We start from the raw sequence: 17,393 nt of genomic DNA, 5'->3' as shown, positions 1-17,393 counted from the left end.
ACTAAACCAGGTCTAAACCAGGACTAAAACAGAACTGAACCAGGACTGAACCAGGTCTAAACCAGGACTAAAACAGAACTGAACCAGGACTGAACAAGAACTAAACCAGGACTAAACCAGGACTAAACCAGGACTAAACCAGGACTAAACCAGGACTAAACCAGGTCTAAACCAGGACTAAAACAGAACTGAACCAGGACTGAACAAGAACTAAACCAGGACTAAACCAGGTCTAAAACAGGACTGAACCAGGACTGAACAAGAACTAAACTAGGACCAAAACAGGACTAAACCAAGACTGAAACGGGACCAAAACAGGACCAAACCAGGTCTAAACCAGGTCTAAACCGGGTCTAAACCAGGTCTAAAACAGGACTAAAACAGGACTAAACCAGGACTAAACCAGGACTAAACCAGGACTAAACCAGGTCTAAACCAGGTCTAAACCAGGACTAAAACAGGACTGAACCAGGACTGAACAAGAACTAAACCAGGACTAAACCAAGACTAAACCAGGTCTAAACCAGGACTAAACCAGGACTAAACCAGGACTGAACCAGGACTGAACAAGAACTAAACCAGGACTAAAACAGGACTGAACCAGGACTGAACAAGAACTAAACCAAGACTAAACCAGGACTAAAACAGGACTGAACCAGGACTGAACAAGAACTAAACCAGGACTAAAACAGGACTAAACCAGGACTAAACCAGGACTGAACCAGGACTGAACAAGAACTAAACCAGGACCAAAACAGGACTAAACCAGGACTGAAACAGGACCAAAACAGTAAACCAGGACTAAACCAGGTCTGAGTTCGTCCCACAGTTTGTGTTTGTGTTTGTGTTGAGTTTCATGTATAAATGAGCAGACGACAGAAGGTCTCTCTCCTCCGGCAAATTATCTCTCCCACCTCCTTCTCTCTCTCTCTCTCTCTCTCTCTCTTCTCTCTCTCTTTTCCTCCCACTTGCTCCCTCTCTCCTCCCTCCTCCCTCTCCTCTGATTCTCTCTCTCTGTCCGTCTCTCTCTCACTCCTCTTTCTTCTTCCGCTCTGTCCCCCTCACTCTACTTCCCTTTTCTCTCCCTCTCTTTTGTTTCTCTCTCCTCTCCTCTCTCTCTCCCTCTTTCCTCTCATCCTCTCTCTTCTCTTTGATTTCTCTCTCCCCTCTTTCTCCCGTCTCTTGCTTCTCTCTCTCCTCTTCTCTCTCCTCTTTCCTTTCTCTCTCTCTCTCTCTCTTTCTCTCTCCTCTCTTTCCTTACTCTCTCTCTCTTCCTCTCTCTTTCATTTCTCACTCTCCTTTCTCTCACTCCTCTCTCTCTCTCTCCTCTCTCCATTCCTCTTTTTCCTTTCTCTCCTCTCTCTTTCATTTCTGTCTCTCCTCCTCTCTCTCTTTCTCTCTTCTCTCTCCCTTTCATTTCTCTCTCTCCTCTCTCTCTTTTCTCTTTTCTCTCTCTCTCTCATCCCTCTCTCACAGTCTGTGTATTGTTCGTGGTCATGTGACCTCGGAGGAACTGGACAAACTCTCTGGAATTTTTCGGGAATATTTGAAAAGGTTTAAATAAGTTTCTTTGGGAATTTTAAAAAGTTAAAAAATAAAAAAAAGTCTTACAAAACATCAAACAGAGGAGCAGCTCACACTCGCACAAAGTGTCCTGCTCAAGGGCACAACAACAGAACAACACCATCAAAGAAAACATCACACTGAACCAGGACTGAACCAGGACTGAACCAGGACTGAACCAGGACTAAACCAGGACTAAACCGGACTAACCAGGACTGAAAAGGACTGAACAGGACTGAACCAGGACTGAAACCAGGACTGAACCAGGACTGAACCAGGACTGAACCAGGACTGAACAAGGACTAAAACAGGACTAAACCAGGACTGAACCAGGACTAAACCAGAGCAAAACCACATCTGAAGCAGGTCTGGTCCTGGTCTGGTCCAGGTCTGGTCCAGGTCTGGTCCTGGTCTGTGGTTTTAAACTGGTTTGTCTCTGTGTTTTACTGCGGTGAGTCTGAGGAGGAGGATTTCAATTACAGCAGTGACTCATAAACCATCAGACAGAAGAACAGACACAGACACAGACAGAAACACAGACACAAACACAGACACAGACACAGACACAGACACAGACAGAAACACAGACACAGACTCAGACTCAGACTCAGACAGAAACACAGACACAGACTCAGACACAGACTCAGACTCAGACACAGACTCAGACTCAGACTAAAGACACAGACACAGACTACAGACTCAGACTCAGACTCAGACTCAGACAGACACAGACACAGACACAGACACAGACTCAGACTCAGACTCAGACTCTTCTCCTCAGATCTTTTGTCCATGTTACAGTCGTTTCTCTCCACTGTTCCTCTGAAGTTGTAATGTTGTAATGAAACCTTCATGAAACTAAGTTAGATCATCTATAAATATATAAATAAAAAACAATCATTATTGTATTAATGACACAAACAAGACACAGTTTGTCTCAACACATTTGTTCATGTGGAGCATAAGAGAAGATGATTCTGATTTGGGAAGAATGAGCTCCTGTTTTTATCATCTGTTACATGAAACGACTCTGGACGTGAGTCCTGTCAGGAGTCCTGTCAGGAGTCACCTGTCAGGAGTCCTGTCAGGAGTCACGTCCGGAGTCACGTCCGGAGTCACGTCCGGAGTCCTGTCCAGTCCGGAGTCACGTCCGGAGTCCAGTCCGGAGTCCTGTCAGGAGTCCTGTCAGGAGTCACGTCCGGGAGTCACGTCCGGAGTCACGTCAGGAGTCACGTCCGGAGTCACGTCCGTCCGGAGTCACGTCCGGAGTCCTGTCCGGAGTCACGTCAGTCCGGAGTCCTGTCCGTCCGAGTCACGTCCGGAGTCCGTCCGGAGTCACGTCCGGAGTCCTGTCAGGAGTCGTGTCAGGAGTCACGTCCAGAGTCGTTTCATGAAACAGATGATAAAAACAGGAGCTCATTCTTCCCAAATCAGAACATATTACATCTTGAGCTCTGGATTAACCCAGAGTTTTTTCTGCTCCGGAGGATCTCAGGTTGTTCCAGGATTTGATGAAGAACTGACGTGTGCTTCAGGTCACACGCACAGAGTACATATACAGAGTACACGTACAGAGTACACGCACAGAGTACACGCACAGAGTACACGTACAGAGTACACATACAGAGTACACGCACAGAGTACACGCACAGAGTACACGCACAGAGTACACGTACAGAGTACACGTACAGAGTACACATACAGAGTACACGCACAGAGTACACGCACAGAGTACATATACAGAGTACACGTACAGAGTACATATACAGAGTACACGCACAGTAGTACATATACAGAGTACACGCACAGAGTACAGAGTACACGTACAGAGTACACGTACAGAGTACACGTACAGAGTACACGCACAGAGTACACGCACAGAGTACACGCACAGAGTACACGTACAGAGTACACGCACAGAGTACATATACAGAGTACACGTACAGAGTACATATACAGAGTACACGCACAGAGTACACGCACAGAGTACACGCACAGAGTACACGCACAGAGTACACGCACACATTTAGTTTGTTTTGAGGTGAAGAGTCATTCACACCGACACAAACAAACAAACAAACAAACAAACAAACAAACAAACATGAACTGAAAATACATAAATACTGTTTGGATGTGAAGACTGAAACTGAACGGGACCTGGTTTAGACCTGGTTTAGGTTTAGACCTGGTTTTCCCTGTTTTAGTCCTGGTTTAGTCCTGGTTTAGTCCTGGTTTAGTCCTGGTTTAGTCCTGGTTTAGACCTGGTTTAGTCCTGGTTTAGTCCTGGTTTAGTCCTGGTTTAGTCCTGGTTTAGACCTGGTTTAGACCTGGTTTAGTCCTGGTTTAGTCCTGGTTTAGTCCTGGTTTAGACCTGGTTTAGACCTGGTTTAGTCCTGGTTTAGTCCTGGTTTAGACCTGGTTTAGACCTGGTTTAGTCCTGGTTTGTCCTGGTTTAGTCCTGGTTTAGTCCTGGTTTAGTCCGGGTTTGTTCCTTGTTTAGTCCTCGTTTAGTCCTGTTTTGTTTTTTTGGTCCTGGTTTGGTCCTGGTTTGGTCCTGGTTTAGTCCTGGTTTGGTCCTGGTTTAGTCCTGGTTTAGACCTGGTTTAGACCTGGTTTAGACCTGGTTTGGTCCTGGTTTAGTCCTGGTTTAGTCCTGGTTTGGTCCTGGTTTAGTCCTGGTTTAGTCCTGGTTTAGACCTGGTTTAGTCCTGGTTTAGTCCTGGTTTAGTCCTGGTTTAGTCCTGGTTTGATCCTCTCTTTCTCTCTGTTGTTTTTATGAGTTCTGTTGGAGTCATTACCCATAATCCTTCTCTCTGGTCTGTTTCCGGTTTTGGGTCACGTTTCAGACAAACCTCAGAAGTGGTCCGGACCCTCTGAAGTCCAGATCTAGACCCAGGACTAAACCAGGACTAAACTAGGTCCAGACTTGTTGCTGCTGAACCCGTTAAATCTGATCTTCAGTGTCTGTGTGACTTTATATTTGTGATGTTTGACCAACCATTCTGTTAGAACTGAATCTAAACCAGGACTAAACCAGGACCAAAACAAGGACTAAACCAGGACTAAACCAGGACTAAACCAGGACTAAACCAGGACCAAACCAGGACTAAACCAGGACCAAAACAAGGACTAAACCAGGACTAAACCAGGACTAAACCAGGACTAAACCAGGACTAAACCAGGACCAAACCAGGACTAAACCAGGACCAAACAAGGACCAAACCAGGACAAACAAGGACCAAACCAGGACCAAACAAGGACCAAAACAAGGACTAAACGAGGACTAAACAAGAACCAAACCCGGACTAAACCAGGACTAAACCAGGACTAAACCAGGACCAAACCAGGACTAAACCAGGACCAAACAAGGACCAAACCAGGACCAAACAAGGACCAAAACAAGGACTAAACGAGGACTAAACAAGAACCAAACCCGGACTAAACCAGGACTAAACCAGGACTAAACCAGGTCTAAACCAGGTCTAAACCAGGACTGAACCAGGACTAAACCAGGACTAAACCAGGACCAAACCAGGACTAAACCAGGACTAAACCAGGACTAAACCAGGACTAAACCAGGACTAAACCAGGACCAAACAAGGACCAAACCAGGACCAAACTAAGACCAAAACCAGGACTAAAACAGGACTGAACCAGGACTAAACCAGGTCTAAACCAGGTCTAAACCAGGACTAAACCAGGACTAAAACAGGACTGAACCAGGACTAAACCAGGACTAAACCAGGACCAAACCAGGACTAAACCAGGACTAAACCAGGACCAAACAAGGACCAAACCAGGACCAAACTAAGACCAAAACCAGGACTAAACGAGGACCAGAAAAAGACTAAACTAGGACTAAACGAGGACTAAACGAGGACCAAACAAGGACCAAACAAGGACCAAACAAGGACCAAACCAGGAACCAGGACCAAACGAGGACCAAACTAAGACCAAAACAAGGACTAAACGAGGATTAAACAAAGATTAAACGAGAACCAAACAAGGACCAAACCAGGACTAAACCAGGACTAAACCAGGACCAAACAAGGACCAAACCAGGACCAAACAAGGACCAAACCAGGACCAAAACCAGGACTAAAACAGGACTGAACCAGGACTAAACCAGGTCTAAACCAGGACTAAACCAGGACTAAAACAGGACTGAACCAGGACTAAACCAGGACTAAACCAGGACTAAACCAAGACCAAACCAGGACTAAACCAGGACCAAACCAGGACCAAACAAGGACCAAACAAGGACCAAACGACGACCAAACTAAGACCAAAAACAAGGAATAAACAAGGACCAGAAAAAGACTAAACAAGGACTAAACAAGGACTAAACAAAGATTAAACGAGGACCAAACAAGGACCAAAACGAGGACTAAATGAGAACCAAACCAGGACTAAACCAGGACTAAACCAGGACCAAACCAGGACCAAACCAGGACCAAACCAGGACCAAACAAGGACCAAACAAGGACCAAACGACGACCAAACTAAGACCAAAACAAGGACTAAACGAGGACTAAACAAAGATTAAACGAGAACCAAACAAGGACCAAACCAGGACCAAACCAGGACCAAACCAGGACCAAACCAGGACCAAACAAGGACCAAAACAAGGACCAAAACAAGGACTAAACGAGGACTAAACCAGGTCTAAACCAGCAGGTGTGTGACGTCACCACAGCTTTGGGCTCCAGTCAAATGAAGCTCATCGAGGCTGCAGTTACAGGGGTGAATCTAGAGTTCCGTTTTAGGATTAGGAATTTATTTACGGACAAAATACGGGAACAAAAACCCCGGGATCCTGTAGAGCGAGTTTTTCCCAACGTTTTTAGACTAAAATCCCGAGTCTCACAGCAGCAGGTGCAGAGAAAAACCAGAGCCGATGGAGCCGGAAGAGCCCCCATGCTCACTTCCTGTTTGGGTTGTCTACGCTCAGAGTCTGTGGACTAAACCAGGACTAAACCAGGACTAACCCCGAGCTGGACTTTGGCCTGTGAACTCTCTGCAGATCCTTATGTCACTGGAGGAAGCTGCATCATCAGAATTTTAATGAGACCAGAGTCCAACCAGGAAACCACACAAGACCTGGTTTAGTCCTGGTCTAAGGCTTGGTCCAGTCCCAGTCTGGTCTTGGTTTAGTCCCTGGTTTAGGTCTGGTTTAGTTCCTAGTTTAGCCCTGGTTTAGTCTTGGTTTAGACCTGGTTTAGACCTGGTTTAGTCCTGGTTTAGACCTGGTTTAGACCTGGTTTAGACCTGGTTTGCATCCAAACTGTTTTATCTTTATGAGTTGGATTCTTCCTGGTTTAAAACTCAGGCCCAAAAGACAAAGGTCAGAGAAGAAGATACAAGTGTATGACCAGAACTAAACCAGGACTAAACCAGAACTAAACCAGGTCTAAACCAGGACTAAACCAGGTCTAAACCAGGACTAAACCAGGTCTAAACCAGGACTAAACCAGGACTAAACCAGGACTAAACCAGTCTAAACCAGGTCTAAACCAGGACTAAAACCAGGACTAAAACCAGACTAAACCAGGACTAAACCAGGACTAAACCAGGACTAAACCAGGTCTAAACCAGGTCTAAACCAGGACTAAACCAGGTCTAAACCAGGACTAAACCAGGTCTAAACCAGGTCTAAACCAGGTCTAAACCAGGACTAAACAAGAGACTAAACCAGGTCTAAACCAGGACTAAACCAGGTCTAAACCAGGACTAAACCAGGACTAAAACCAGGTCTAAACCAGGACAAAACTAGGACTAAACCAGAACCGAACCAGGAATGAAACAGAACTAACCCAGGATAAAACCAGGGACTAAACTAGATCTAAAACTGATCTAAACCAAGACTAAACCAAGACCGGACCTGGGACCGGACCAAGCCTGCCGAACCAGGACTGAACCTGGACTGAAAGAGAACTAACCCAGGAACTAAACCAGGACTAATCCAGGACTAATCCAGGTCTAAACCAGGTCTAAATCAGGGAGTAAAACAGGACTAAAACAGAACTAAACCAGGTCTAACCCGTTTAACTGTCTTTTTAAGTCTGGACAATGACACTCGTTTGTTTTTAGTCATAACTCTTTATTTTTGCACTAAACATCCGGGACGGGGGCAGACGGGACTAGACCGGGACTAGACCGGGACTAGACCCGGACTAGACCCGGACTAGACCCGGACTAGACCCGGACTAGACCCGGACTCGGAGTAAATACGGGCTTTGTTGTGTCACTTTCAGACTCTTCGGGGATGTTCATCTTTTATCCCGAGTCTTTGTCAAAGTCCCACCACAACACACGCGTCCCCGGGACACTCCGCCGCACAAAGCCGCTTACATAACACCGCACCGGGGCGAACACACCGGCTCGTCCCGTCCCCTCACCCCCGGCCGCGGAGCTCCGAGTCCCGGCCGCCCACCACCACAAAGAACCGGCCTCCCCACCACCACCACCACAAACACCCGGAGCCCGGCGACAGGACACCGGGGAGGAGGAGGCCCGCAGCCCGGTGATGCGAGCGGAGGAGCGGGGGCGTGCGGAGCTCTGCCCTGGCTCTGCCCCGGCTCTGCCCCGGCTCTGCCCCGCGGAGCTCTCCCCCTGCGTCCCTCACTCCAATGATTTCCCCCCTTTGTGCAGACAACCGTCCACAACACGCACGAACCTCATTAAGAAACACTCCAATTTAATCTCAACTTTCTTCCCACATTACAACAGCGCGACAACCAGTGAGTCAGCACATTATCGCAGTCAAATCGATCTTGATTTTAATTCGTCTGCGTAAAAAAACATAAAGAATCGCTCCTTCTGCAGTAAAAAACACTTTTCAAACATGTTTAACGATAATTCCGTAACTCGTTATCGCCTGAGCGCTCCGTTCAGAGCCACAGCGCAAGCCCAAGGGTTTGGTCCGAAAGTTGAACATTGACAGAAAAAGCGTGACCACACTCACTTCGAACTCAAGCCGAAGCAAAACTTATTCATTTGTCAAATCAAAACTCAAATAAAACATCTGATTATGCGACATGTAGCCTACTCAATTTGTAATTAAATGTTAAAAAGTTGTTTTGGTTAATGGACACCCGGTTAAGAAGGGGGTACGGCTGAGATTTATAGATGAAATGATTGGATTTTCAGACAAAAGCACAAAAGCTCAGGTCTGTTCTTCAGGTGGATGTTTGGGAGTTATTCTAAGATTGTTTTGAGCGTGTTTCCCGGAGGTTGGGGGCTTTAAGAGGATCGCTGTCCCGGTCTAAAGCCTCCATAAGCGGTGACACTTGACGGCGCAGCTCGCTGTTAGCTCGCCCGGTTTAGCGGTTCTTACCTCGGGTCGGGAGACTGTCAGGACCCCGTGGCTGGTCTGATCCGGATGAAAACGCCGGTGAACGCTCGGTACGGTCCTCCCTGGCTCGGCGCAGCTCGTCCCGGTAGTGTCCACAGCCTCCGCAGCCCCCGGGCGCTCCAGATGCTCCGTGTCCGCTCGGGAGACGCTCCGCTCGGCCACAGTCTGCGCCCCGCCCCGCCGCCTGCTCCGGAGCCTCCCGCGGCGTGGGCTGCCAGATCCAAGAGGAAAAAAACACGCGAACGGGCCCCAGAAATCCGATTTTACCCCATTAATGTTTAATTAGACTGAAGTTCTGGTGGCTCTTGTGTTCCGTTATTGATCGCTTCTATTTGAGAAAGTTATTTAAAGTTTAGATATCGACAGATTTCCGTGAATTCTTACCCAGCGTTTTCCGGAACTGTTTAAGTGCTCGAAAAAAGAGGATAAAAACTTTTATTTGGTAAAATGTTTTCACCTTCAAGATCAAAGCGCTTAACAGATAATACTCCCTACAACTGTACAACTCACGCTTATGTAACAGATAATACTCCCTACAACTGTACAACTCACTCTTATGTAACAGATAATACTCCCTACAACTGTACAACTCACCTTATGTAACAGATAATACTCCCTACAACTGTACAACTCACCTTATGTAACAGATAATACTCCCTACAACTGTACAACTAACTCACTCTTATGTAACAGATAATACTCCCTACAACTGTACAACTCACTCTTATGTAACAGATAATACTCCCTACAACTGTACAACTCACCTTATGTAACAGATAATACTCCCTACAACTGTACAAACTCACCTTACGTAACAGATAATACTCCCTACAATTGTACAACTCACCTTATGTAACAGATAATACTCCTTACAACTGTATAACTCACTTTATGTAACAGATAATACTCCCTACAACTGTACAATAACTCTACCTTATGTAACAGATAATACTCCCTACAACTGTACAATAACTCTCCCTTATGTAACAGATAATACTCCCTACAACTGTACAACGTTTTGCATAAAGCTGTGATTTTTATATTTTGTTACTTATATTTTTATTTTATTTTGACTTGTACATTTATATTTATATAATTATGTCTTTTTTTTTTTTTTTCTACTGCTAAATTATTATTATTGTTAATTTTTTTTTTGGTCTTTATTATATTTTATTGTGATGTGTGACTCGTGTGTCCAAATAATTTCCCTTGTGGATCAATAAACTTTGTCTAAATCTCAATCTAAGGACACAAAAACAGTGTTTATTTGTTTTTTGCTGAATTGGCATCACCGACCTGTGGCAGAAATCGGGAAATTCCAGTGTTGCAACGCACAGTTTAAGAGCAAGAGCAACAGAAATGGGCTCTCAAAACTCAAGATCAATAAATATTAGAACAGAACCAACGTCATCGTGAATATTCAAAACTTTCTGAGGTGAAGAACCAGACACAGAGACGCTCACAGATCAGTAGATAAATAAAACTTTAAAATATTATAATCAGAATCAAATGTATTTTCTTCTAAAAGTTTCCAGCTGGTGAAACTGACCTGATAAAAAATGTGTAAATCAATATAGAAACCAAAATTAGATATTCACCCTTTAAGGACCGAGGACATTAGTGACGTCAGCGCGCACTTTGACTTTTTTTTTTTTTTTTTTTTAATCAATAAAAATCATGTTAAAGGAGATATCGACATTTTATTTTTGCCTCTTTTTCACAAAACCACCTCTGTTTTACACATCCAGTTTTATTTTTACTCAGATGTTCAAAATACATGTAATTTCTGTTTGTCAAATCCGTGAAACATTCGAATAACCACATATTTTTATTAATATAAACTTTCAAAACTGTATAAACTTTTATTTTGACCAGTTTTCACTTCACGGATCACAAATCAAAAACCGAGAACCGTTACTTTTCACAAACGAGCTTCGACAAAGTGAAACCTGTGACGTTTAAATCATAAAACTATAATAAAAATCGTGGTTTAAATTCAGATTTTAAATAAACGGCTGTAAAATCAAACCGGACCTGGCAACGCGCCGGGGCCGTGACGTCATGACGTAGGGAAGTCCAACCGGAAGACGGAGCAGTGTTTTGTTTATTTTATTATTTACATATAACAGTTTTAGTTAAATGTGTCGATTCGTTTGGTATCAATTACTAATTTATTGATCAATTACAATTTTTTACACAATTAAAGATGAATCCGTCTCAACATTACGGACTAAAGCCTCAAATTTGACGTATTATCGGGTTTTACGAGCACTTTAAGTATTAATTATTTATAACATTTATATTTCCTGATTTTTCTGTTTTTTTTTCTGAAAGCTTTTCGAGTTTTACCGTGAAGGCTCCGGAGTGCAGTACCCCGTGTTGTCCGGCAGAGGGCGCGGTTCGGTTTGTTATTGACTTGACCACGTGAACGCGCACAAAGGTGGGTCAGTGTCGCGCGCGCTCGGGGCCCACGTGCGTGCGTCGGAGCGTGTCTAACCGCGCTTCAAAATAGAACGGACGGGGCACGAGGACGGGACCCGGCCGTTTCCATGGAGACGTTCACGCTCCGCTTGCAAATGCCCCGCAGTGCCGCATTACACTTGCGTCTCGTAGTTACGCAAAGGTGCACTGTGGAACTTTTCTGGCGGTGGGTCTGCGATCTGCTGGTCTCTATGGAGATGCTTTTTACGCTGGAATGTCTCGGTGTGGCATTAAACGTATTCATCATGCACGAATAACGTTTTTTTTTTACTTCAAAACTATTTTACTGTGAGTGGTCTCGCCTCTCCACAGATCTGACATGTAACTTAGTCCTACGGCATCACCCGCTGTCTCCGTAGAGATACATAAGTGTAATGTCATACTGTGGAACATTCCAGACAACAAAACAAAAGCTACTCAGTGCAGCTTTAAATCCGGGTTGACAAAAGTCTCAAAAATCAAATACAGATCGAGCCTAAATGTTTTCATCTTAAAACTTTGACAGCATTTGCAAATGTGTGTATCATGTCTCCGCGGCAACTGCTGAACGTTCCACCATAGAGATACATGTAGTACACGCCCATTGTGATGTCACTGCAAAAGCATCGATTCCCCGGTTTCAGGATATAACCGCAAAAACTTGGAGGGTTAAAATTTCAGAGTTGTTTTTAACACAAAAAGTGTCATTTTAACTATTTGAAAGTTAAATGAGGGTTTGAGTTGAGGTTATTTGCCAGAGTTGATACGGATAAAGTTAATTTAACCTTTTAATCAACTTCCTCTAGTGTTAATTCATCTCCCCTTAGTGTAAATTCAACTTTTTAGTGTTAATTCAACTTTTTAGTGTTAATTCAACTTCCTCTAGTGTTAATTCAACTTCTCCTTAGTGTTAATTTGTCTCCTCTCACCACTTCAAACTCCCGTGAGAGTAGAACCAGTTTGAACCAGTTTTGTTCATAATTTCATCTTAAATTAACTCAAATAAAGTGTAAAAATAAAACCCCTCTGTGTGTTGTTTAGTTAAATCAGGATAACTCTACAAAGTGTTATCTGTTTACTCTCAAAACATTCATATAACTCTTGATTTCAGGGTTAAAAACGGGAACTTTGGTCCAGTGTTACTTAATGAACATTTCCAAAAGTGTTAAATTAACTCTAGATCAGATTGGACTCAGATCAACTCTGAGAAAATGTTAAAATTGACTCTCTGAGAGTTGATTTTAACACTCTGATAAATGTTCACGGCTCTGAAGTGCTGGAAAATCCCGTCCTCAGAACCTCTTTTTGGGTCAGAACCAAGGACCGTACAGACTTTTTTAAACAGTCTACGGTCGGAACATCCCGGAAAACATCTCAGAACCAGTTTTTTTGGTGTTGTTTCTTTTTGGCGGAGACTTTTTTTTTTTTGCACAAAATGTTGACAGGTTCCCACTCTTTTTCACTGACAAAATTTCAAAACTTTTCCATGACTTTTTCATGTCCTAAAGTGAATTTTCCATGACTTTACAGCTCCTGCATGTGTAGAACTGATCAGACTTTTAGGTTCTAAATCTGAAATGTTTAACTCTTTCCACTCACATTATGGTTTGGGATTATAGTTTTTGAACATTTAAAATTCTGTCAGTGCTTTTATTGTCGTCTCTTTGAAACAAACGACGTTCAGAAATAATCAAAACAGACTCATGAGAACTTGACTGGAACGTTGTAGTGTAGTGTGAAAGAGATACTAAACTTCCATGACTTTACCAGACCTGAAAAACGACTTTTTCAATTTCCATGACCGTGGGAACCCTGATCAGAGCCTCGTTTTCACTCACAAACTTCAAAAAGCCCCAAAACTCACCTGTTACTGCATCTCCACTTTATCTGTTTCTTTTATTTGTGTTTGTTCTGATCTGTGTGAAGCGTCTTTGAGTGTCGTGAACAGTGACATACAAGTGTTAAGGGTTTTTTTGTTTGTTTGGGGTTTTTGTAGGTTTTACAGTCCAGAGTTTTTAAGAGTCCAGGTTTGAGTCAAGTTTTTTTTTTTTAATATAGTGTTGAGGTGTGAGTCCCAGGTTTTAGGTCCAGGTTTTGAGTCCCAGGTTCAAGTCCAGTTTTTTTTTTTTGAAGTTTGAGTTCCAGGTTTTCAGAGTCCAGGTTTGAGTCAAGTTTTAGAGTCTTTTTTTTATATAGTGTTCAGGTTTGAGTTCAGGTTTGAGTTCAGGTTTTAGAGTCCACTTTCAAGTCTCGAGCCAGTTTTCTTTTATATAGAGTCCACGTTTTAGAGTCCAGGTTTTAGAGGTTTTAGAGCCAGTTTTCTTTTATTAGAGTCCAGGTTTTAGAGTCCAGGTTTTAGAGGCCACATTCGCGTCTCAAGTCCAGTTTTTTTTAATATAGAATCTACTTTTTAGAGTCCACGTTTTAGAGTCCCGTTTTAGAGTCCAGGTTTTAGAGGCCAGTTTTCTTTTATTTAGAGTCCAGGTTTTAGAGGCCACGTTTTAGCGGCCACATTTTAGAGTCCACGTTTTAGAGTCCACGTTTTAGAGTCCTCGTTTTAGCAGCCACATTTTAGAGTCCACTTTCAAGTCTCGAGCCAGTTTTCTTTTATATCAGAGTCCAGGTTTTAGAGTCCAGGTTTTAGAGGCCAGTTTTCTTTTATTTAGAGTCCACTTTTTAGAGTCCACGTTTCAGAGGCCACTTTCGAGTCTCGAGTCCAGTTTTCTTTTATATAAAGTTCACGTTTCACAGTCCACATTTTAGAGTTGAGTCCACATTTTAGAGTCCACGTTTTAGAGTCCTCATTTTCCTTTATATAGAGTCCACATTTTAGAGTCCACATTTAGAGTAAACATTTTAGAGTCCACGTTTCAGAGTCCATGTTTTTTTATATACAGCGTTTTTCCACCTTCAAATCTCTTTTCATCCAGGAACCACTCACCCGTTCACACACTCGTACCAGAGATGGCTGAAGTGTCTTGCCCAAGGACACAACCACAACACTCATCTGACCTCCGGAGCAGCGGGCAAAAAAAAACTCTGAAAATAAACCGACTGAACACAAAACGAACACAAAGTTTACGGAGTCAAAAGAAACGAGCAGAAATAACGTTTAACTTATGGTTTAGTTTTTGAATAAAAAAAAAACATACACACTTTTTTTTTTTTTTTTTTTTTTTTTTTTTTTAAGGCAAACGAAGCATAAATAAAGCTGTAACTGTCCTGGTTCTACTGCAGATTTTAATGCTGAAAAACTCCACAGAAGCAATGGACGCTTTCACTTACAAACGAACTTCTGGAATTCTTAATATTTCTACATGTTCTTCTTAAATTAACGGAGGAGGACGAGAACGAGGAGGAAGAAGAGTTGGAGGAGGAAGAGGAGGAGGAGGAGGAGGAGGAGCACAGTGAGTGAACGTGAAATGGCGTCAGAGTTTATGTTTAGTATAAAGTTTGGTGAGTTCGTGGAGGTTCTGGAGGAATGCTGAGGGCTTTCAGAGAGGAGACGAGCCGGGTTCTTGGATCTCGGGTTCCTCGGAGGATCCCGGGGCGGAGTCGAGGCTCTGCGGGTTCTCCTGGTGGTTCTGGGTTCTGGGTCTGGTTCTGGTTCTGGTTCTGCTGTTGTTGTTGTTGTTGTTGGGTTTGGAGTCTTAAAATGAGCTCCTTTATCTCCTCGCGTTTCGTCTTCATCCTCTGAGGCGGGAACCAGTCCGATAAGTTCAGAGGCAACGTGAAACTGGGAATGGGGTTCTGGAAAAGACACAGAGAGAGGGGGAGTTGGTTTAGTCCAGGTTTGAGTCCCAGGTTTGAGTCCCAGGTTTAGTCCCAGGTTTTACTCCCTTTAGTCCCTGATTTAGTCCCTGGTTTAGTCCAGGTTCTAGAAACTGGTTTAGCCCCAAAGTTTTAGTCCACAAGTTCAGCCCTGGTTCAGTCCGTGGTTTCAGTTCCAAGTTCAGTCCCAATTTTTAGTTCTGATTTAATCCCTGGTTTAGTGCCAGGGTTTAGTCCATAGTTTAGTCCACAGTTTAGTTCCTGCTGTAGTCCCAATTTTTAGTCCCAGGTTCAGTCCCTGGTTCAGTCCAGGTTTTAGACCCATTTTAGTACCAGGTTCTGTCCCAGTTTTAAGCCCTGGTTCAGTCCTTGAAGTGTCTCAGTTTTTCGCTGTTGTCATGATTTCAAATCTTTTATTGTAATTAATCTGTGAGTGTATTTTATTCTCAGGTGGATTCTCGTTCTCGTGTCGTCACTCGGTCCAGTCGTGTCTGAGCTGAACTTTTTAAACTTTTTAAACAGAACCTTCTCACAGACTTCAGCGTTTGTTGTTCACGTCTTGACTCTCACTGAGGCTGCGGCGCCTTTTCCAAACACCAGAGGGCAGTGTCCCCCCCCCTCCCCTCTCAGCTCGTTTTACTCCTGACACACTGACCTCGTTTCTGTGGACAACTACAACGCATCAGGACCAAAATATGATAGAAAGAAGGTGGATTTGTGTATAAATCGATGTCTGTGTGTGTCTCATATCTGTATCCTGTGGACAGAGTTAACCTGCTGAGGTCCAAACAGGAAGTGAGCATGGGTGAGATTCGGCTCCATCGACTCTGGCTCCAGTTCATTTTTTATGTGTCCCTTCTTTCTGTACCTGCTGCTGTCGGGCTCCTCACTCTGAACCTCCTGTACATGATTCTGGGGTTTTTATTTCACTATTTTGTCCCTAAATCACTGCTTCTCAATTATTTTCTGTGAAGTCCCCCCCAGGAAGAAAAAAAAAACATTTCGCCCCCCTCCACTCTCCGCTGCGACTATTGGTGGATTTCAGATGATATCACAGTATTCTAAAGGCCAATACTGTGTAATATAGATGGGGGCAGCTAAAAATAATATTGTTCAACTGAAGATTTAATAAAGCACGATCTTGGCTCTAGTCAATAATAGAAATGATCAGGTTCCATTATTTGGAAATTTACCTTTCCGATATTTCTTGGTAATCTACAAAAATAATTAACAGGAAAAAGTGTCGTCTCAGACAGAGGGACAGAGACATCACCACATTCTAGAATCTGAAAACCACCAATAAACAGTATCATTAGTATTCACAAAGCGGGATGATTTTTGGTAATATTTGTCATGTTTTCACGGGAAAAACTCAAGCGTTTTATCAGCGTGACTGGGGTGCAGTGTCTTTAAGCGACGCCTTAGTTCAGGGGTGTCAAACTCATTTTGGTCCGGGGGCCGTATCCAATCTACTTTGATCCCAAAGGGGCCGGATCAGAAAACTCATATAAACCCCAAAAATAACAATAAGTTCAAATATTTGTGCAGAGAAACGCAAATCTATTACAGAAATCTTTTTTAATTGATGAACTCTTTCTTATTATAATATTATAATATTATGAACAACCTGAAACTTGAAGAAAAATTCAATTTCAACACAATGTTTTAACATTAACTTGTCTGTAAACAGGAATAAGTCAGTTTTTGTTGTAAAATCCTGCACTCGGCTCCACTTTTCTCATGTTGGACATTTTTCTGATGAGGGTGTCACGGTCAACAGTCAAAACGATCGTCCTTTAAGAGCGTTTGGAAAGAGACACGTCTTCATTTGTGCTGCTCTGGTGGGAGGGGCCACGTACAGAGACGCTGGAGATGCTGCTATGCTAAGCACCGCAGAAAATTACCAATATTTTAATAGAAAAAATTATTAAAATATTTTAGTAGAAAATCCCCCAAGGGCCACATTAAAGGTTTTGGAGGGCCGGATCTGGCCCCCGGGCCTTATGTTTGACACCTGTGCCTTAGTTTATTAATCTTCATGCTGTCCGCTGCCAACATTTTTAGACACAGTAAACACGCCGGTCTTTCCTCGTTTGCCACCGTAGTCACAGTGAAGCAGTGTACGCGTCGTCGTTTGTTTCATTATCTCCGTCTTTCTCCAGCTTTCTTTTCATCCCTGTTAAATATTTTTCCACGGTGTTTCTTGAGGGCTTGTTCACTGCGCTTCATATCTCCTGCTCTAAAC

General features: G+C 43.4%; 1 protein-coding gene across 1 annotated transcript in view; it reads right to left on the bottom strand.

Moving 5' to 3' along the window:
• Nucleotides 1–14,483: 14,483 nt before the first annotated feature.
• senp6a (SUMO specific peptidase 6a) overlaps nucleotides 14,484–17,393 on the bottom strand; it is a 37,558-nt gene continuing 34,648 nt past the window's right edge. The window contains 1 exon segment of the mRNA XM_055149476.1: nucleotides 14,484–15,127. Within this exon segment, the coding sequence (XP_055005451.1) occupies nucleotides 14,819–15,127 (309 nt within the window). The 3' untranslated portion in view covers nucleotides 14,484–14,818.

Source organism: Boleophthalmus pectinirostris, unplaced genomic scaffold (assembly GCF_026225935.1).
Source record: "Boleophthalmus pectinirostris isolate CB_2022bp ecotype Guang Dong unplaced genomic scaffold, ASM2622593v1 HiC_scaffold_13, whole genome shotgun sequence".
Lineage (NCBI taxonomy): Eukaryota > Metazoa > Chordata > Actinopteri > Gobiiformes > Gobiidae > Boleophthalmus > Boleophthalmus pectinirostris.
This window is presented reverse-complemented; position numbering and strand designations above follow the sequence as displayed.